General features: G+C 39.7%; 1 protein-coding gene across 2 annotated transcripts in view; it reads left to right on the top strand.

Moving 5' to 3' along the window:
* Window positions 1-272: 272 nt before the first annotated feature.
* Window positions 273-22,320, top strand: part of TRIP11 (thyroid hormone receptor interactor 11) — a 63,785-nt gene continuing 41,737 nt past the window's right edge. Inside the window, exons 1-6 of one of the 2 annotated variants that reach the window (XM_084883794.1) lie at window positions 273-2,645; window positions 6,833-6,891; window positions 14,972-15,082; window positions 17,883-18,161; window positions 20,277-20,345; window positions 21,754-21,919. In XM_084883794.1, coding sequence (XP_084739920.1) covers window positions 2,507-2,645; window positions 6,833-6,891; window positions 14,972-15,082; window positions 17,883-18,161; window positions 20,277-20,345; window positions 21,754-21,919 — 823 coding nt within the window. In that variant the 5' untranslated portion in view covers window positions 273-2,506. Of the gene's footprint in view, window positions 2,646-6,829; window positions 6,892-14,971; window positions 15,083-17,882; window positions 18,162-20,276; window positions 20,346-21,753; window positions 21,920-22,320 lie in introns of both variants that reach the window. The other variant, XM_084883793.1, reaches the window with a different exon arrangement.

Below are 22,320 nucleotides of genomic sequence, written 5' to 3'. Positions count from 1 at the left end.
AGGAACACTTAAATTAATGAACTTGACTTTATAACATGTTAAGAATTGCTTGTTCTGTGAGAGGAAGACAAACAGGTTGATATAATAGAATGTGACTGGGAAGGAGGACTGCTTCCGAGTGGGTTCAAGAAAAGCCTCTGTAGAGGTGACATTCAAACAAACACCAAAAATGATGGAACATCCATGCAAAGGTGTGGTGTCACCAGACCTGCCAAAGGACACAGCAAGCATGATGGCCCTGAGGTGAGCGGCGGCTGCTCGTTCCTAACGAGCAGAGAGAAGGCTGAAGAAGCTAGTAGGTAGTGGACAAGAGAGAAAATTGGGATGACCTTGATTTTGGGATGGCAAAATCTTAACATGTACGGTTTCATAAATAAAGGTATGAATTCTATTTTATTACACCAAGCACTTTGGCTCCACTTTCTAGAATATTCCCAAGCCTTTATTTTTATTTTTTAAAAATCGCTCTAGCTGGTTTGGCTCAGTGGATAGTGTCGGCCTGCGGACTGAATGGTCCCGGGTTAGATTTCTGACCAAGAGCACATGCCTGGGTTGCAGGCTCAGTCCCCAGTGGCGTGCATGCAGGAGACAGCCAGTCAATGATTCTCATCATTGATGTTTCTATTGCCCTCTTCCTCTCTCTCTCTCTCTGAAATCAATAAAAATGTATTTTAAAAAAACCTTTTATGAGGCTCATCAACTACATCCACCAAAGAGCATGCCGGTGTTCACCTTAACCCAAAAAACTGGCTGAATGTTTAACACTAAGGATACTGTTTAACCAATTGCAGATTAAATTTTAGTCAAGACTCACTACCCTCTTGTGCATTTTGTTTTTCTTCCTGTTGATTCTATGCAATTATTTTCATCACTATCAGATGACTATAGTTCAGATTTGAAACCTTAGTTGTTAAATCACATCATCAACTATAGTGGCTAACATCTGCATCTCTCCCATTTATTCCCTTTTTGTCTTTCTCAGCCATTTCTGGTTCAGAACATCCTATCATATGCAGTAACATCTTAGCTGTTCACTTCATCTTCAGCCTCTTTTTTCTTTTTAAAAATTGATTTCAGAGAGGGAGGTGAGGGAGAGACAGAAACATCAATGAATCATCGATCAGCTGCCTTCTGCATGTCCTCTACTTGGGGAATCTGCTGAAACCTGGGCATATGCCCTGACTGGGAATTGAACCCTAACCTCCTGGTTCATTGGTCCAGGCTAGACCACTGAAGCACGTCGGAGGGGCCAGCTTCTCTGATTTTGAGTCCAGCCTTCCTAAAGCTGGTTAGTCCCATCACTCCAATTACCTTTAAGTGAATCTCCATACTGTCAACATGTTATTGCAGGTTTAATTTCCGTAAACACTGGAAAGGATGATGCCAAATTATCATTTGCTGAAATGATTGTATGCCTAGACAACCCAAGGAAATTAACTGAAATGCTACAGAGCTAATAAGGGGTGTGTGTGTGTGTGTTTGTGTGTGTGTGTCATTTTACAAATGAGAAACCGATGAGCTAACGAGGGAAAGATCCAGGCAGTCAGTCCCACGGTCTGCACATCTAACCGGCGGGCAGATGCTTACGAGACGCAGGTGTCCTTTTAACACCATTCTGATTTCAGGGAGAGCTTGCCTGGCGCCCTCCGATTCCCACTAGAGGAGACATCGCCATGCTCCATCCACAAATAGTGCCATCTGCTCCTGTAGCCCCTCCTGACAGGCCGTGTAACCATCGGTACAGTAACCTGTGATCATCAAGCCTCTTCCTGCGCAATGGAGCGACTCCGCCAAGTCTGGCACCAATGCCTACGCGGGAGTCAGAATAAAAACACTGGGACTCCACCATCAGTGAGTCCACGGGGTTCCGGGCCACGTGGGCTTCGGGGGCGCCCCCGGCGAGGGCGGGCTCTGCCTGACAACACACCTTCCGCCCGCCGACCGCGCCGCGCCGCCCGGGTTCTTGCGGTGTCCACCTGGCTGGAGCTCGACCTGGCGCTCCGCCGCCCCCGCTCGGTCTTCCGCGTTCCCACGCTCCCTTGCGCTAAGGACACGTCCGCCCGTCCCGCAGGGCCCTTCTAGGCCGCCGTGGCGCCTCTCTATGATCCGTCGCCGCGTTGCGAGGGGATGTCATGGCGGCCGGCGTCGAGTTGGCAGGATTTGCTCACAGAACCGGGGGAAGGCACTGAAGCAGAGGAAGAGGTGGCCCAGCTGGACGGCGGGAAGTCGCGGGCATGAGCCGAGGCCCCGCGGGGGTGGCCGTGTGACCGGAGGCGGGCCCCCGAGAGTCCCAGGCCGGGCCTCCGCGTTTCTATGCGGAACGGGACGTCGGCGGGGAAGCCCCCGAAGAAGCCCGCGTTGCCTAGGAACCCCGCCCCGTGTCCTCGGCTCCTGAGGGCGTAGAGTTTGGAGCGAAGGCAGCCGCCAGAGGACATTTGGCGGGGTCGTCCGACGGCTCCGGGCGCGTTTTCGCGGAGCGGAGCGGGGCGCTGTCTAACCCGCGGCGATGTCGTCCTGGCTGGGGGGCCTCGGCTCCGGCCTGGGCCAGTCGCTGGGGCAGGTCGGGGGCAGCCTAGCTTCCCTCACTGGCCAGATTTCAAACTTTACGAAGGATATGCTGATGGAGGGCGCGGAGGAAGTGGAAGGTAACAGCTGGGGCGCGGGGGAGGGCTTTCCTGGGACCCGGACGCGTCCGTTTGGTCCCCGCGCCCATCCGTCAGGAGACGTGGACGGGCCGCCGGGGAGGTCACTCCGCCCCTTTTTTCTTTCCGCTCCTTTCGCCTCTTCTGGACCGGGTTTTCCTCCTCTGGCGTCGGGGGAAAGGATGGGGGTTCTCCTCCCCTTACATATCTGGGTTTCCCCGAGCGGAGCGACCCTGCTCCTCGGAGGAGTAGTTTATTTTTGTTGGGTTCGTCCACGCCCACCGCTGACTTTGTCCTCCGCTTGGGGGCGGAACTGATTTTGATACTTTTCCTTTATACTGACAGTTTCAAAAAAAATGATTTGTGGACGATACAGTCACTTTTATTTCCTTTGATTGATGTAACAGTAGCAGTAATTCATAAAGTATTTAGTATCGCTCACCCTTGTCCGATTTGAATATATTGTTAGTGAAACACAGCTATGTTTTTCCGATTCGTTATCTTACAGTTTTGCCTGTTCTGGTGACAGCGTTCCAACTGAAAATGTGTTTTTCTGCCCAATCTCCCAGTAGAACAAGGGAGATATTCTATTTTTGGGGTATCCTTAGCAACCTTCACTCGTTTTTGAAGTCGTCATTTTATGTTACTAATGAACAGTGACTCGGAGTTGCTTGGTGTTCGATGGCTAATTACTGTTTTGATTTCTTGATATTTCTTTCAACAAGTAATATTTAGATCAAAAGAGGTGTCGGTGTGTTGTTTTTTCTAGGACCATTCTAAATGGGTTTATTAAAAAGACTGTTTACAGAGGTATAGAGAGGGTGTAGAGAAACCGCCAGGAACAGCCAAGCGGTGTCACCACCCCCAAGAGGGGAGGGACTCAAAAAGAGTTCTTTAATCTTTTTTTTTTTTTTTTTTTTTATTGATTTTTTACAGAGAGGAATAGAGAGCTAGAAACATAGATGAGCTGCCTCCTGCACACACACACACACACACACACACACACACACACACACACACCCAGGGATGTGACCGCAACCAAGGCACATGCCCCTGATGGGAATCGAACCTGGGACCCTCAGTCCGCAGGCCGAAGCTCCATCTACTGAGTCAAACCGGTTAGGGCAGAGTTCTTTCATCTTAACCTAGGTCTGCCTCCAGACCTAAGATGAGAGCAGTTCCTTTGGCATTTTTATTTTTTCATACATTAATACATTTAGCATTCTGGGTTAATTTTTAAAATCTTGTTTGACCTGAACCTTCATGTTTATTTGGCTGAAGGAAAGTTAGTTTGATAAAAAGATAGTACTTATGTTTAGTATTTAGAGGGGAGGAAAATGAATCTGTTTTACTGCTTGGGGTATCCCTGGGGTGGGAGGTACATCAGGTGGGGCAGGTTGGGAATGGGCGTGAAAGGGATTCTTCCTGTGTCCGGGAAGGAAAGGGTCATTGAGGTAAGTCAGAAGCAGAGATGGGCCGCCTGACATGGGGAGTGACTTCTCTCTCCTTGAATACTACATAGGGGAAGACAGTTGGCAATTTCTTTGACCCTAAATCAGAAAATATGCGTACTCCCAACCTGGATGTCCTGCAGGCTGAAGGTGGAATTTTGTTCTTCCCACCAAATATGCTCCTATAGTCTCAGTCTTCATGGTTTCACCATCCACCCATTCTCCTATTATAGAATAGAAATGTTTGTCATCTTTGCTTTGCCTCTTTTTCATCTTCTGATTGGTCATCCTGTGCCAGAATTGTTTCTTATATCTGTCCTTTCCTTAATTACTATTTCTTTAACTCATACCCCATTATTTTTCCCCTGTACTTTTCTCTTTCACATCCTGTCATCCATTTCTTCCTGTTCCACTCCATTTTCTGTTGTGCTGCCAGTTACTCTTCTAAAAACAAATGTGCTTTAAAATCTCTTGGCCCTATTCCTTCCTTGATAAAATCCAAATCTCTTAATTTTGGGAGTCCAGAAACCTATCCTATCTGGGTTCAACCTACCTTTCCCAGTCCTACCTCTTGTTCTCTCCCCTTCTCTTCCAATTGTCAAACATATGCACAGTCACATACACATACACATTTGTGCTTGCATCCAGAGCTTATGCCACATGGAATTTTGTGTGCCTATACAACTTCAAGCCTCTGCAGGGTAAGTCCTTCCTTTTCTACTTCCTCCTCTGTCCTCCTTTTCTTGGAAAGCAATTTTTCCTGTATGGCCCTGCTCACATGCCAGGTACTTGATGAAACCATTCTCACTCCACGGCAGGTTGAATTGATTGCAGGCGATCCGTATTCTATCAGAACTTTGTGGATCTCTGACAGCACGTACCACGTTGAGTTATAATTTATCTCTTTTCTTGATGCCCTGGGTAAGGACTGCATTTTATTTATCCTTATGTGGCATCTTCCCTGGTACATAGTGGAAGTGATTAAAAACCTTCAAAGTTGCTCAGTAATTAAAAATCTTCAAAGTTGCTTAGTTCTTTTGTTTTCCTTTGTATTAAAATAGGACGTGCTTAACACCTAGTTACTGGTTTTATAAATCATTTAAAAATCGGGTCAGAGTCCACTTCATTATTCATGCAACAAGTATTTATTGATTGTGTATCCTGTGTCAGCAGTGAACAAGATAATAGTTCTGAAATAGTACTGTTGGTACAGCTTGAGAATCATCCATGTTTACAGTATCAGAAAGTTGCTATTCCGCCAAGCAAACACTGTACTGATATATTCAAGGTTAGGAGCTTGGGCTATTAAGTCAAACATGGGTTGAAATTCTCCTTCCATATATTAAAAATTGTGGGATCTTTGGCAAATTATTAAGTACTTAGTCTCTAAAAAGCAGAGTCTCCTTATCTGTTAAATAGGGATAATCATACTTATCATGAGGTTGGGAGGATTAAATGACGTCATGAGTATAAAACACCTAGCACTGTGCATAGAGAATAGTAAGCATTACTAAATGGTAGCTATTGTTCTTGTTTTCCCTCTCTGAGGAATAATTTTTTGTCTGTATTACATCTTCCCTTTATTCTTAAAAAGGCCAATATTTTTATTTTTGGGGGGGAGAAGAGTATGGAGGACGGTCTACATTAACTTTTTGTTTTATCCCTATTTGAAACATTTGTGGTCTATAATCACCTTCCTAAACAGATTAGATTATAATTTGTTCTCTTCTGAGTAGCAATTAGACAGTCCTGTCAGAGTTTTAAGCAAGATGTATAAACAACCACAGAAGCAACTGCACCTGGTGATTTTCAAAACAAGAAGAGTGGGTTTGTCACTTTTACTGTACGCCACTTGTATTTTCTTCTAATTTAAACTGTAATTCAGAGAACTTATTTTTTATAGAATTAAAGTACTATGAGTAATGGAAACTACTAGTATGTAGGAAAAACCTAACTGTGCATGATAATTTTCTGGTCGCATGAATGGTGCTTTGCCACTACTGGCCTCTGATTCTTTTCTTATATGAAAACGTACGAACCTAGACTAAGCTATTCCTTTTAAACAAAACAATTTTTTAATTGATTTCGGAGAGAGGAAGGGAGAGGGAGATAGAGATAGAAACATCAGTGAAGAGAGAGAACCATCATTCAGTTCCCTCCTGCAAGCCCCCTATTGGGGATTGAGCCCACAACCCAGGCATGTGCCCTGACAGGATTCTAACAATGACCTCCTGGTTCATAGATCAAGGCTCAACCACTGAGCAACACTAGCTTGGCGGAGCTATTCCTATTTTAAATAAATCGTGTCTATGTTATTTGAAGTAAGTGTTCTTTTAGCATATTTTCATTCTTTGTTTATAGGTCATTAGTTATTTGATAGTAGTGGGAGAAGTCAGACATAAGGCCTTAAAACCCAGTTGTATAAATTTCATTTAAACACAGATTTCATTTGTAAAACTTAATTTTCCAAATTTTAATGAACACTTTCAAGGGATAAAAGTAGATATCCTAGGGTGTATAAGATATGCAAAAAATAATGACTTCTCTGACAATAAAGAACACTTGTAGCAGTAGGAAGTAGTGATAAGATCAAGTGATATTTATCTTATGAATAGATTCTAGGATCAGCATACCATTCTGTTTAAAAGCTCAGTACAGTATATTTCCCTTACAATGCCTGTTTATTAGTTTATATGTTGTTGATCATATATTCAGTATGTGCTGTTTCTTTTATAGCAGAATTACCTAATTCTAGGAGAAAGGAAATTGAAGCCATTCATGCAATCTTAAGATCAGAGGTAAGGAAAATTAAAGACTACTGTTGAACTTAGATTTTTCTTTTTCAAAGTCATGAAAGTTATTCATGCTTTATTTTTGTCCTCTCTTTTTAATACACTGTTTGCCACTTTTTTTTTTTTTTTTTGTCTATTGCTCTTTAAGTTTTTTAAAGCATTATCAACTTTCTTTAGATGAAGACTATATTTATATGTTACTGCACTTTGCTATGTAATGTTTCCATCTCTGCTTCTCTATGCTGGGAGTAGGAAAACTGCTAAATATAGAAATAATAATAATAACAATTTATCATTGTCAAGGACTTACTATGTTCTGACTATGCTAAATTAAATTACACACTTAAAAAAGTATAATATTGGTATACAGAAAAATTGTCAAGGACTTACAATATAATATAGGTATAGGTATAGCAAATAGGTAATATAGGTATAGCAAATTACTTTTATCTTCTTTTTCATTATTAGTTCGTGCCTTGTGGTGTTTAACTCTGGACATTTTGCATACTTAATAGTGATGAGGAAACTTGGAAAGGATTCAAAGGAAAACCACAAAGAACATGAAAGGATTTAAAAAAAATATATTTTTATTGATTTTAGAGAGGAAGAGAGAGGGAGAGAAAGAACCATCAATGATGAAAGAGAATCTCTCTCTATCAGTAATGAGACGCTATCAGTAATCTTCCTATATAATAAAGAGGTAATACACAAATTGACCCTCATGCCCTCACAAGATGGCTGCCTAACATCAGGCCGATATGGGGGTTAGTGAGGGACTGAGCAGGCTGTGTGGGGTGACCAAGCAGAGAGGGGGGTTAGTGAGGGACGACCAAACAACTGAGCAAACAGGCTGTGTGGGGTGGCCAGGCCAGCAGTGAGGGACAACCAAATGACTGAACAGGCTGCATGGGGTGACCAGGCTGGCGAGGGGGACTGTTGGGGGCAACCAGGCCGGCTGTGGGGGGCAGTTAGGAGTGACTATGCTGGCAGGGGGGGTGCAGTTAGGGGTGACCAGGCAGGGAGGCAGGTGAGTGATTAGGAGCCAGCAGTCTAGGATTGTGAGAGGGATGTTTGACATCCCCCTAGGAGTCCCGGATTGGAGAGGATGTGGGTCAAACACACCCTGGAGCCCTCCCACAGTCACTCCTTGGCTGGCCAACTTCTTATATTTCTCCCTGGCCCCAGTTGTGCACTGGTGGGGTCCCTCAGCCTGGCCTGTTTCCTCTTGCAATCCAGGACCCCTCGATGGATGTCAGAGTGCCAGTTTCTGCCAGATCCCACAAGGGGAGTGCCGCTCAGCCAGAAGTCAACTCATGGCTGACCAGTACAACGGCAGTGGCGGGAGCCTCTCCGTGGTAGTGCTAAGGATGTCCGACTAATGCTTAGTCAGACATCCCCCAAGGGCTCCCAGACTGAGAGAGGGTGCACACCGGACTAAGGTAACCCCTACTCCCCTTCGAGTGCACAAATTTCTTGCACCGGGTCTCTGGTTACTTAGTAAGTAGATGCTTTTATGACAGGTGAACTTAATAGCTTCTTTTTTGTAAGACTGAGGTAGAGCCGAAACCAGTTTGGCTCAGTGGATAGAGCATCGGTCTGTGGACTGAAAGGTCCTGGGTTCGATTCTGGTCAAGGGCATGTACATTGGTTGCGGGCACATCCCCGGTAGGGGGTGTGCAAGAGGCAGCTGGTCGATGTTTCTCTCTCATTGATGTTTCTAGCTCTCTATCCCTCTCTGTAAAAAATATATATTTTTTAAAAAGACTGAGATAGAAAATTGTTCCTGTAGTCCTTAGATCAGGGGTCTTCAAACTACGGCCCACGGGCCACATGCGGCCCGCAGAGGAGTCTGATCCGGCCCGCCAGGTTTTTTGGGCAGTGAGCGCAGCCGAGGTGTTACAGTAGGAATTAGTAGTTCATATAGTCCGGCCCTCCAGCTCTCTGAGGGACCGTGATCTGGCCCCCACTTTAAAAAGTTTGAGGACCCCTGCGATAGACCTTTAGTACAGACCCACCTAGAAAAATTATTCGCCAGTTGTGTGTAGTAGCATTAATTTTGGTAAATTCGCCATTGTACATCTTTGGGGGAAATAGTAAATAGGGTTTTAACCAGCTTAATGGATGTCTGCTCTGCATAGAGCTTGAGAAGGGAGATAGAAAGAAACCTTCCATCCCTCATTGATCTCAGTTCTAATCTCTCATAGCATTACCATTGGGCTACATGGCAAATATGATTCTAGTGTTTAGAAATACATATTTTTAGTATGACACATCCCCAAATGAAAACCCACTTCCTCATTTGATGCTTATTCAGAGTAACGTGAGCTACCCAAGTACTAGAGGAAAACACACTGTTGGGCTTCCCAAGGGCTTTGTTTTCTAAGGTGGTTTTAAATGTGCATGATTCTTGCCTTATGTCAGCACATAAGCATTTCACACCCTAAATCCTGTGTGATTGCAATGAAAGAATAAGGTGAAGATATGATTGAAGCCATCAGGAAACTTACAATATCAAGTTCTATTTGGAAACTTTTAGTTTAGACAGAGGCCAGTGTGTTTTCCAGAGGAAATTAGACTTCCGTACAGATGTTAGTATTTGAAGGTGACTGAATTAGCTGGGTTTCTTTAGTTGCAAGTAACAGCAGCCAATCTAAGCAAATTTAACCCTCTATACCAAGAAAAAATAGTTATTACATATACCATCTGGATCCAGTGGGCTCTTTTAATTTTTTTAATATTAAATTATTTTACATGTAATTTACAGAAGAATGAAATCACAGTGAAAAACTTTATTAAATATTTTAATAAGCGCTTATATAGCAAATCCAAAATTCTATTCTATATGTTTCTGGTTTTAAAAACATATATTCAGCCGAAACCGGTTTGGCTCAGTGGTAGAGCGTCGGTCTGCGGACTAAAAGGTCCCGGGTTCGATTCCGGTCAAGGGCATGTACCTAAGTTGCGGGCACATCCCCGGTGGGGGGTGCGCAAGAGGCAGCTGGTCGATGTTTCTCTATCATCGACATTTCTAGCTCTCTCTCTCCCTTCCTCCTCTCTGTGAAATATCAATAAAATATATTTTTTAAAAAACACACAAAAAAACATATATTCAAAATAGGCAGTGTTCTTTGAATGCAATTTACTGCTTATTAATTCTTACTCATGAACTGGAATGTATCTTATCTTGTAAATACTGATTCTAGATTCACTTATATTTCTAATAGATATTTGCTTATTTATTTAACTTCTGTTTCTTTTTCATTTGTGTCACTAAACCTAATACTTCTGATGGTTCTTGATTTTGTTGCAGAAATAGTGGCTTGTCATCTTTGCCCCATAATTGCAAAACATTTTTATTCTTATTTATAAATGCCAATTTAAACGATCAATCCTCTGATTTTTTTTGTCATCTGTTTCCTCCCAGTCATCTGCCTTCAGCATTTACCCCTGTATGAACTATATCAAGTAAATGTTCAAACGTTCATAATGAAAGAATACTGTCACATATCCATTTAGCACAGTGGGATGTTCAAGTTCTTGTCAAAAAATATCGTGAGCCCTAACCGGTTTGGCTCAGTGGATACAGTGTTGGACTGCGGATTGAAAGGTCCCAGGTTCAATTCCGGTCAAGGGCATGTACCTTGGTTGTGGGCACATCAAAGTAGGAGGTGTGCAGGAGGCAGCTGATTGATGTTTCTCTCTCATTGATGTTTCTAACTATTACTCTCCCTTCTTCTCTGTAAAAAATCAATAAAAAATATTTAATAAAATGTTGTGAAAAAATATTTTCTTATTTGAATGACTAACTTGATGAGAATACTGTATTTCCGTTTTATTCTTAGGAATGCATTGTTGAGTCATTAGTTCTTGAGTTTGAGAAAATTTACCTAGGGTATTGTTATTTGAAGATTTGTCTGAGATTTTGCTTCTATACTTAGTTTCACCATAACTGTTAGACTCTATTGTAGAATGCTGTTTTCTATCTCTTTGCATTTGTCTTCTTAGTTGTGTAATAATTGTTTAGTATTTTTTGTTTTCTTCTCTGTTAAAAAATGAAAATTCTGAATTTTCAACTGTGTTCAATGAAAACAAAACAAAACAAAAAAGCTACAAAGATGATATCTCCAGATAGTTTTTATCTTTTTAAAAGATGATGTAATACATTGGGCAACACAGTCGGAAAACTGGTTATTTCATTACTGCATCATTCTTTTAGATGATTCCACTAGTCTTTTATTTTCTTATTATTTAAACTAGAAGCCCAATGCACAAAAATTTGTGCAAGTACGGGCCTTCCTTTCCCTTGCTGCTGGCACCACATTTTAGCTCTGGCCACACCTGCTTATGCTGCCCAGAGGCCCCGAGCGGCTGGGGTGGTGCTGAATGCCTTTGCCCTGCCCCACCCCCAGCCGCTCGGCGCCTGCATATGCAAATGAATCCACCATATTTATTGGGTTAATTTGCATACTGACTCCTGATTGGCTAGTGGGCGTCACAAAGGTACAGTAAATATGCATCTTTCTCTTTATTAGTGTAGATTGTTTTTAGCATGTGGGGGATAATTGATGAAAATAATTCTTAGGATGATAAAATAACAAAATGTTTTAAGATATGGAAAACAAGATCATTATGATCCCATGATTATTCTTGGACTTATAAAAGGGCCCATGTATCCTTTGGTACTTACAAGATAGAATGAGTTTTATTCTGTTAAAAAATATATTTTCTCTATTTATTGGAAAACCTCTATAAAAGAAGAAAAGATATGAATATCAGTTATTTATTTATATTTTTAATCCTCACCTGAGGATTTTTTCCATTGATTTCTAGACAGAGTGGAAGGGAGGGAGGAGGGAGAGAGACAGAGAAACATTGATGTGAGAAAGACACATGGATCGATTGTCTCCTTCAGGTGTCCTGACCAGGCTAGGGAACCTGCAACCAAGGTGTGTGCCAGCAGTTGAACCTGTGACACTTGCATCAGTGGGCCAACACTCTAACCACTGAGAAAACTGGCTAGGGCATGAATCTCAATCTTTTTTGATAGTTAGAACTACTCAAAAATGAAACTCATAGGCTAAAATTGGTTTCAGGAGACCTTGATGGTATAATACGGATTAAGCAGAATGGAATAATCCTATATAATAAAGAAGTAATATGCAAATTGACTCTCACAAGATGGCCACTTATGACCAAACTGGCAGGGGGGTTAGTGATGGACGACCAAACGACTGAAATGACTGAACAAGCAGGCTGCGTGGGGCAAACAAGCCAGCAGTGAGGTTAGTGAGGGATGACCAAATGACTGAACAGCAGGCTGTGTGGGGTGACCAGGCTGGCAGGGGGGGCAGTTAGCGGTGACCAGGTGAGCAGAGAGGGGCAGTTGGCAGTGACCAGGCTGGCAGGGGCGACCAGGTCAGCTGGGGGGACAGTTAAGGATGACCAGGCCAGCAGGGGGGGTAAAGTTGGGGATGACCAGGCTGGCAATGGGGTGAGTTGGGGGCAATTAGGCTGGCAGTGGGGGGGCAATGAGGGGCGACTAGGCCAGCGGGGAGGACAATTGGGGATGACCAGGCCAGCTGAGGGGGGCAGTTGGGGGCAACCAGGCTTGTAGAGGGGGCAGTAAGAGGTAACCAGGCTGGCAGGGGGTGGAAGTTAGGAGTGGCCAGGCTGGCAGGGATGGGGCAGTGGGGACTACCTGGTCGGCAGGTGGGGGCAGTTAGGGGCAACCAGGCATGCAGGCAGGTGAGCGATTAGGAGCCAGCAGTCCAGGATTGTGAGAGGGATGTCCAACTGCTTGTTTAGGCCCAATTAGGAGCCAGCAGTCTAGGATTGTGAGAGAGATGTCCAACAGCTGGTTTAGGACAACCCCCAAGGAGTCCTGGATTGGAGAGGGTGCAGGCTGGGCTGAGTGCCCCCCTATGCACAAATTTTGTGCACCGGGCCTCTAGTCCACATGTGTCAAACACACGGCCCGCGGGCCAAATCCAGCCCGCCAGGCCTTGCAATGTGGCCCGCACCGCGCTGTCATCACTGCACTCCGCTGTCAGTTTATGACATTGTCAGTTTATGACTGTTCAGTAAACTATTCGGCCCGCCATTTAGGCTGGATTTTAGATTTTGGCCCCTTCTCTGATTGAGTTCGACACCCCTACTCTAGTCTATATAATAAAAGGCTAATATTCAAATTGACCGAACAGTGGAATGACCAGACACTATGATGCACACTGACCAACATGGGGCAGATGCTCAAAGCAGGAGTTGTCTCCTGGTGGTCAGTGTGCTCCCATAGGGGAGCATTGCTCAGCCAGAAGCTAAGCTCACGGCCAGGAGACTCCCGCCTCTGCAGCATTGCTAAGGATGTCCTAATGATGGCTTAGGCCCGCTCCTCGTGGACATCCCCCAAGGGCTTCCAGTCTGCAAGAGGGCACAGGCCAAGCTGAGGGATCCCCCCACATCCAAGTACATGAATTTCGTGCACCAGCCTTCTAGTTTAAGAATAAGAGTATCTTGTGGATTCCAAGGGCAGAAATTGTATTATAGCTAATCTTTGAGAAGGATCTGCAACCAGAACTGGAGCCCTCAGGAATCTCTCTGTCATAGCTCCTCTCTTCTTTTTCATAAGTGTTTATTCTTTTCTCCTTTCAGACTAGCCCCCTCTGCTTCATATTCCACATAATAGAAATAGTCCCTGGCAGCTTCTGATGTGTTATGGGTCAGCACATGAAAAGAGTCTGTCTTTCATGTGCTTTATTAACCTTTCTGACTCACACAGCTAGGGAGATGAGGAGAGACAACCAATTAAATTAGGTAGTGGCCAAATTGAAAATTTTTTAAATTCTACTTATTCAGCAGAGTTAAAGATAGCCATATGTATTGTATGTGAAAAAGCCTAAAGTGGATTTTTGACTTCACTATATTGTATTGCTTCAGTTATGTATGACATTGCTCATGTTAACAGAAAATAATGCATGAGCAGCCAATAGAATAGAAAGTACTTGGTTGTGGGACCATTGGTCCAGTTTTTTATTAATATTTCTTCAGCATGACCAAGGTCTGGTTAGATTTCTGGAGACAGTCTCCCAAACTAGGATTTGTGTATGTTGTAATTTTTCCATTAATTTACACCACTGATTTTTCTCTGGGAATTCACATAATCTCCCTGGATCATAATTTTCACATCTGTCAATATAAGAAATTGCTAGAATATAAGACAACAGATTATATCCTCAAAGTGAAAAAGTCTTCACTTCCTAGCAGCAGCTTTCTCTTCCACCATCAGGCTCCTTAGACTCAGTTATTATTGTTAAGCTGTGTTTGTAGATATATTAGTAGAGTTCTTAGTAAATTATTATGTGTAATAATTTGTAAATTTCTTTTGCAGAAAGTTTTAGGGTTCATTTTTCTTGCTCCATTATGTACTTATTCAGATTTCAGAGAATGATAATAGGTCAAGATTTAATATTTAGATATATAAAATTCAATACTTTTATTTTTATATGTCAACATCTTAAAACAAAGAACTGTGATATCTAGATTCATTGAATTATACTTAGAATATTTTGTGTTTTTTGAACTGTAGTTTTTCAAACCAGATAGTTTTTACATTGGATTTTTTGGTGCCTCTGGGATTTAGGCAGACAAGTGATGTAAGGCTTTGGCCTCCTATCTGCACTCCAGCTAGAAGTCTTTTTAAAAATATTTCTTTAAGTTCTTCTGTTTGGGGAGAAAACAAAAGTTTAAATATGTAATCTAGCTCATTCATTTACCATTTTACTGCCTATTCCATGCTAGACACTCTATATACGAAGATGGGGTAAGCATTGATCAGTGGTTTTGTTATAGCAAAAAATCAAACTGAGAAAGATTTATTTTTAAATTTTGCTTTAGAATTATGCATAATCTCTATAAAGATGCTTATTGCACTAGTGACTTTAATGAAACAATGTAAAGACCAGAATTTTGTTAGATCTATATTTTACATCTTTTTTTTTCTTGTATAAAGAAATGTTTTCATAATGCTGTGAAATAACTAATATGTTTTACTTTTTAGTCTTTTTTAAAATATTTTTTTCTGTGCTTCTAGAATGAAAGACTAAAGAAACTTTGTTCCGATCTAGAAGAAAAGCATGAAGCCTCTGAGCTTCAAATAAAGCACCAATCTACCAGTTATCGAAATGAACTACAACAGAAAGAGGTAAAGGTTATCACAGTTACTTCATACTTATTTCACTGAGCAGTATTGAGGAAGTTTTTAAGAGCTGTAATATAAATCAAGCTGTATTTAGATCCATAAAAATATTGAAAAGGTGTTGAAGTTAATAATTACCAATTCAGTTTGTTATTAATTTAATAAGAATTCTGTAAGCTTTTTCATTATGTTTATGTTACATAAACTAACTTTTGTGGAGTTTAATTTCTGCTTTCCAAAAAGAGGAAAAGTCCTATCTATAGAAATAAAAGCATAACATGCTAATTAGACCAGACAACCTTCCGGAGGAAGCTGGGGCTGGGAGAGAAGTTGAGGTCCCGGGTGCCTGACAGCGGCCGGAAGCTGGTGCTGGCAGCGGGGGGAAGGAAGGCAAACTCTTGTACAGATTTCGTACATGGGGCCTCTAGTATAAGATATCTTTAGGCATTTGTTGCTTATAATTTTACATTTTATAAAACTTAATTTCTTATTTATTTACTTAAAATTGTTTGAAATCTGTGATCATTGCTCATTTTAACTACAAGTGTTAATATATGCTATGTTGACATTTACTTGATTTTCCATAGAAAAACAGAATATTAAGCATTTCATAGTTGACTTAGACTGTTCTATAATTTTTTTCTCCTTTAGTTTGATAGGGGCTCATGGCTGCCTGAGCCCACGGCTGCCTGAGCCCCAGGCCTCGCAGCCACTGTGGCTTTGTCTGGATGGATGTCCAGAAGATGTCCGCCCTAATTAGCATATTACCCTTTTATTAGTATAGATAACTGATGTTATCATGAATCCTTAAAATATGGGCTATATCTCTGTTTCATTCTGTTGTTGAATTCTCTTTAGTGTTCAGAACATAACTAGAATTCAGTAAGCACTTCTATTGAATAGAACCATATCTTGTTTCATTATCCAGATCATGTGGGTGTTCTTCATTTTGTTGATTAAATGTTCATTTCTACCATAAATTCTTATTTGGGTTTTTTAAATTTAGATGCACTGATTTCTAGTTCTTTTAGTGACACATTAAGATGAAAAATTAAAGCAAACCACATTAAAGATAAATACAACCATTTAAAGAAGAGCTTAATTTCCAGTCTGTTGGGAATTTATTTCATAAAGTAGAATAGAATGAATTACTACAAAAATGAATATAAAAAGGCATAACTACAAGTTCTTATTAAAAACCCACCTTATTTTAAAAGGCTCAACAGATATAAAATTACTGTGTCAAATTGCTTTAAAAGTCTTTACTGGTAAAGACTTTTATGGAAAATACGGTAAAGCCTTACTCTTTGAGTTTCTGTACTTTTCATGGGTAGGGAGCAAACATTTATGGTATCAGTCCACACACCACTCTTTGAGTAGCACTGACTTACAGATATTACAGTAGTTTACATCACTTATAGCTGAATCATAAGTGATACTTAAAAAATACATAGGTTCATGTTTTCCAGGAGATTCTAGATTAGCATACTGGGAAGAGTATTGGCATTTTTTTGAAAATTCATAGGTGGTTTCATTGAAAACACCACTGTGGAAAACTCTGGCATTTTATATTCTACTTAACTATTGATATTAAACACCCAAATTAAGCATTCAAGTTTAGAAATGCCTCTTTCTTATAACTAGAGTTTACACTTATTAACTCTACAACTTGATATAAACGTCTCTTGTATAATGAGAACTTTCTTTGTATTATAGCTACATTTGAAAAAATAGTGCATTTTAGTACTCTTTACCAGAATGAAAGATACTACATAAACATACTTTCGCAGAATCTATTTGCTGTCCTCACTGTGATGTTCATATTCCTTAAAGTTGCAATTTGCCTCGTACTGTGTATGGGAAAATGAATGAAATCTGTGCACTACTATTAAAACCTCCAGTAGAGCAGGAACTCTGATGTGCAAAACATGTTCGTTGTGACATTTGACGTAGTTGTGTTTGGTGTTTGTTTGTCTAGTTGGTTGATGTTACACGGGTAGAAATACTATATTACTTGTTGGTTTGTCTTTTCAGTTTTCCTCAATTGCGGAGGGGGTGTCTTCTGGATTAGCTAGAATATTTTAGGAAGCATATTTCAGGTCTCTCTAGCTTCTATGTTTTGTCTCAAGTGGATGTGACATTATGGTTAAGTCCTGTGTTCATAATTTCTTTTGGACAATGATACTCTGCTCAGGGTTTTAGAATCTTTATTATGTTATCTCCCTGAGTAGAGTCAAATTTTTACTGGCCTCTCTTTGCCAAGACTAAAGCCAAGCCCTCTGTCAATGCACAATTTCCTTCTAAGACTTATGAGCCAGTAACTACAGTCTCACTGTGTTATCTGAAAAGACTGGATTAATAAATCAAAGCATTCTCCTGATAGCAGTGTACAGACCACAACAATTTCCTGATTCGTGGTGCATTTTAAGCCTAAATCCAGCCATAACCAGTTAGTAAGACTCTTCCACCAATTGTTCTCAAGAAACTTTCCAATGCATAGGCTGACACAGCTTTTACTTCCTCTGAGGAGTTACCTGTCTTACCTGATACATAGAAGCTAGTAAATCCTTGTTTGACTGAGAAATACCATTGCTTTAGTTACCATATGAGTGAAACATTATCTATATTTTAACTATGATAATTATGTTTGCTTTTAAATAAAAATGTGTGGTTGGGATGTTATTAAAAACTTAGATTCAGTTGATAGCATACAATTATTGGATAATGTTAAATTATTATGACTTTTAATTTTATGAATCTGGAATATGGTTATTTTAAAGTACCTTCTCTAAAATACGGATTATAGGTGGAAATCAGCCATCTTAAAGCAAGACAGATTGCACTACAGGACCAATTGCTAAAGCTGCAGTCCGCTGCTCAGTCTGTAAATTCAGGAGCTGGCAGTGTGCCCACAACCACTGCATCATCATCATTCAATTATGGTATCAGCCATCATGCTGCCGCTTTCCACGATGATGACATGGACTTTGGTGATGTAATTTCATCTCAACAAGAAATAAACAGATTGTCAAATGAAATTTCAAGGCTTGAATCTGAAGTTGCACATTGGAGGCATATTGCTCAGGTAGGTAACCTTTTCATGAATTTTTAGAGACTGTTAAGTGAGTAAAAATACGGGTGCTGTGTAGAGATTTCATTATAGAACTATGGACTAAGAAATGGAAACTTGTATTCTAATTCTGCCTATAACTTTCTAAGTGATTTTAATCAGGTCATCTTTCTCTCTCAGTTTCCCCTTCTGAACAATATTGGGAAGAAATTTTCAAAATAAAAGTGGAGTTGCTGTGGTTGAACCAGCATCTTTTTCCCTGGAGTTCCTAAGGCTTTGCTGTTGGAAATCAGGGCTCCAAGGCACGAGATTTGAATCTATTTGCTTAGATATTGTCTGAGGTTTCTGTTTGCATTAATTATATGTAAAATGAAAATCTTATAATTGGCATTATAAATTTTTAAAACTATTCTGTGTTGTTTCTCATGCATAAGAAATCAAATACTTGCTATTTTGGGCTGTAAACTTTCTTGTTTTTTTGTCTTACATATCAGATTTTATATGTACTACCAAGGCTGTCAGTAGACATGAGATTCAAAATATACTGGGACAAAAAAATATACTGGCATATTGTTCATACGGATTTAATTCATGAGTGTATAAAAAAATGAAGTGTCTTCTGTCTTTTTGTCAGTGTAATCTAATTATGTAAAGGAGAAATCCTCCCAATTAAAATTATTTCCTGCATCCCAAGTTGCTGGACATTTCTAATATTCAAAGTAAATCAGGAGAGAATGATCCTTCTGTCCATCTTATCTCTAAAAAGTAGTAATTCTTAAACTTTGTTCATGTAAGAATAATCTGGGGAACTTGGAGATTCCCTGTCCTCCCTTAAGAGATCAGGGTTTTGTAGCCTGTTTTGGGGTGTTGAAAACTGCATTCAAACAAATAACTCATCAGGTGATTCTGATAATTTAGTAAAACATTTTAAGAAACATTAGTTAGGTAAGATTTCATAGAGAGAGGGATTTTTTGTGTGTTTACTTAAGCATACTCTGACAGACCTGTATTGGGATATAAAGGTGAAAAGGGCATAATTGGGACCCTTTAGGAAACTTAATTTTCTAGCAAGGCATAATAAAGTTAATATTTGTATTACACTTTATAAGATGTTTCCATCTATACTACCCCAGTATATGTTATACCATCCTCAGTAGGTATGTGAGGAATTTATTCTGTTTCATTGAAGAGCAAAGTAAAAGTTTAAGTAATATACCCACTATCACAGTGATTAAGTTGTGATTCAAAACATGTCTTCCTACTTCAACCCTAAGTTCTTTCTATTATACTGTGTTCTTTCTTAAAAAAAAACATTTTATTTTATTGATTTTTAGAGAGAGAGGAAGGGGAAGAGAGAGAGACATTGATCAGCTGCTTCCTGTACACTCCCTACCAGGGATTAAGCCCTCAACCTGAGTATGTGCCCTCACTAATAATCGAACTGGCAAACTTCCGGTGCACAGGATGACACCAACCATCTGAGCCACACCAGCCAGGGGTCCTGTGTTCACTTTTTTTAGCCAGAGATCAATGTTTGGTTCCTTAACACACTTTATAGTAAATAATAATAGAGGTAAATGAACAAGCTTTGAATAAGAAGAATCCAAGTTATTTTATTTACTTGTCACAACAAAGGTTATTCTATATTGGAGTCTTCTGGATGAAATCCTTTTAAAATATTTTTGTTGTTATTATTGGCATTCATTTTAGAAATTACCTTTGAAGACACTGATATAATGTTGGACAAAGTCCTAAAGAATGAGTAAATGACTAACTCTGCTCATCTGCCAGAAATTTGCATTAGTTCTGCAAAAATGGGAAGGTCCTTTTGCCTTTGAGGTAAAAAGTTATACAGAGACTTCTTAATATACATTTTTTTAAATAAGTAGAATATTATGTGGTGTTTTCCTTATTTTATAAAACTGTTATCTCCCCTATTAGTTAAATGGTATCTTTTTACTTATTGTGTTTTACTCACTAGTTTTCTTAAAAGATACTTGGCATTTTAAAACCAGAATTTGTCTTGGAAATGCCCCATTTTTTAAAAGTATCTTTTAATAAAATTAGTCCGTGATTTTCCTTTTTATAAGAAAATTAATATAATTTTTCAATTCTGTTTTTCTGATCTAGATTTCTAAAGCACAAGGATCAAGCAGCTCTGATCAGAGTGAGATTTGCAAACTGCAAAATATAATTAAGGTAAGGCAGATTGTCGGAACAATGGCTAGTATACGTTTAAAATTTGCTTATGAAAATCATAAGCCTAAATTAATAAAAGTTGTAAAAGTAACCATACAAATTATGGTCTTTATTTCTTTTTACCATTTTGTATCTTCTTTAGTGTTGATGACAAGTCAGGTATATCTCTACAAAATCATTTGTTTTGAACATTTATTAAGTAGTTTATATTCTGTGTTTGTTTCCTATTGCATTTCACAAAATGGTCTTTATTAAAATAGAATTCTAAGGTTGCTGAAGTTTCAAGGTTTAGGGTTAGAGGATATTGATAAAATAAAATGCTAATGTTATTCATTACAAATAATTATTTTCTTTTAATGGTAGAATTTTGCTAGTTTGGTCAGTTTGGGGTTTTATTATTATTACAATACTAGTGTGGGTGGGTTCCTGAGTCAAACCTGTGTTTGAATCCAGGGTCTACTATTTACAAGATGTGCTTCTTTGGGAAACTTCTGTTTTGTTATCAGTAAAATAGATGTCGTCATAATACCTCTTTTGTAGAATTGTTTTGAAATGTAAGTGTAAAGCTCTTTGCCTAGTGCTGAGATGTAAGTATTGAGGAATAAAGAATAACTTCACTTGTCTTCTGAGGAAATAGAAGATAATTTATAGATTAGGATTCTTCATTACAAGCAGCAAAAACCATCTCTGGCTAAATAAAGCAAAAGAGGATTGATTGATTGGATTGCTTGATTGGAAGGACCCTGGGTAGTTTGTTGATAGGACTGAAGGAAGAGTTGAGCATTTTGGCCTCCAAAAAGGCAGGAATGGGAACAGCATTGAGGATCTAAGTAGTGGGGCACAGTGGACAGATTCTTCAAGGTGCAGCTATCATAATGCTTCTGGCTTAAGCAATTTCCCTTTTTGAGAGACTCAGCCCAAGATCTACTTTCCTAGCAGAGAGAGTGATGGTCTCAACTTGGGTAGTAGCAAGGCATCTTGGTTGACTATTTGTGAGTCCCAGCAAGACTGGAAGGAAAAACAGCAGGAGAATGGAATAATAGGACAACAGTCATACATTAGCTAGAAGTTGAGACTGATATTAGTGGAATATCATGGTCACAGATGCTAAGGAAAGTTCATGGTCACAGATGCTAAGGAAAAAAGATATTTTTGCTCACTTTGTTTCAGGTTTTTCTTATTGGTATGCCCTCATTAAAAGTAGAAAAACTGTTTTTAAGGCTCAAGCGAGGAAAGGGTGGGTGGAGTCTCAGAATTGTCCAAATGTTGGGCATGTGTTTAAATTCTTTTCAGCCTTAATACTTTTGGAGAATTATTTTTAATAATAGAGACTTTTGGGCAAAAATGAAATAGCTTAGATAAGTTCATTGATTATTAAAGTGGTTGACTTTGTTTTTATTTTTTTAAGGAACTTAAACAGAACCGAAGTCAGGAAATAGATGATCATCAACATGAAATGTCAGTATTACAGAATGCACATCAACAGAAATTGGCAGAAATAACTCGTCGGCATCGAGAAGAATTAAGTGAATATGAAGAACGAATTGAAGAACTGGAAAATCTGTTACAACAAGGTTATTAATTTAACATATTAGCTGGCATAATTAAATGACAAGCCTAGCACTGTAAGATCAGGACACTGATGTGAAGTTGGACAAAGTTCTAAAGAATGAGTAAATGACTAGTTCTGCTCCTCAGCCAGAAATTTGCACTGGCACTCATATTGTCATGGTTCTGCAAAAGTGGAAAAAATTATAATACGGAGACTCTTGCATTGTTTGGTGTATTTCACTTTCTTTCAAATTCAGATACATAGACTTTTTAGTATTTTACTCAAATAATATCTTTCCTCAACTATTTTTAAATGCTTTACTTATTGTAGTTATTTAACTTTTTTTAGACTTGATTTCTTTAGAGCATTTTTAGATTTACAACAATATTGAGAAGGAGGTACAGAGATTTCCCTTGTACTCTC

Source organism: Pipistrellus hanaki (genome assembly GCF_964339955.1).
Source record: "Pipistrellus hanaki genome assembly, chromosome: 1".
NCBI classification, from domain to species: domain Eukaryota; kingdom Metazoa; phylum Chordata; class Mammalia; order Chiroptera; family Vespertilionidae; genus Pipistrellus; species Pipistrellus hanaki.
This window is presented reverse-complemented; position numbering and strand designations above follow the sequence as displayed.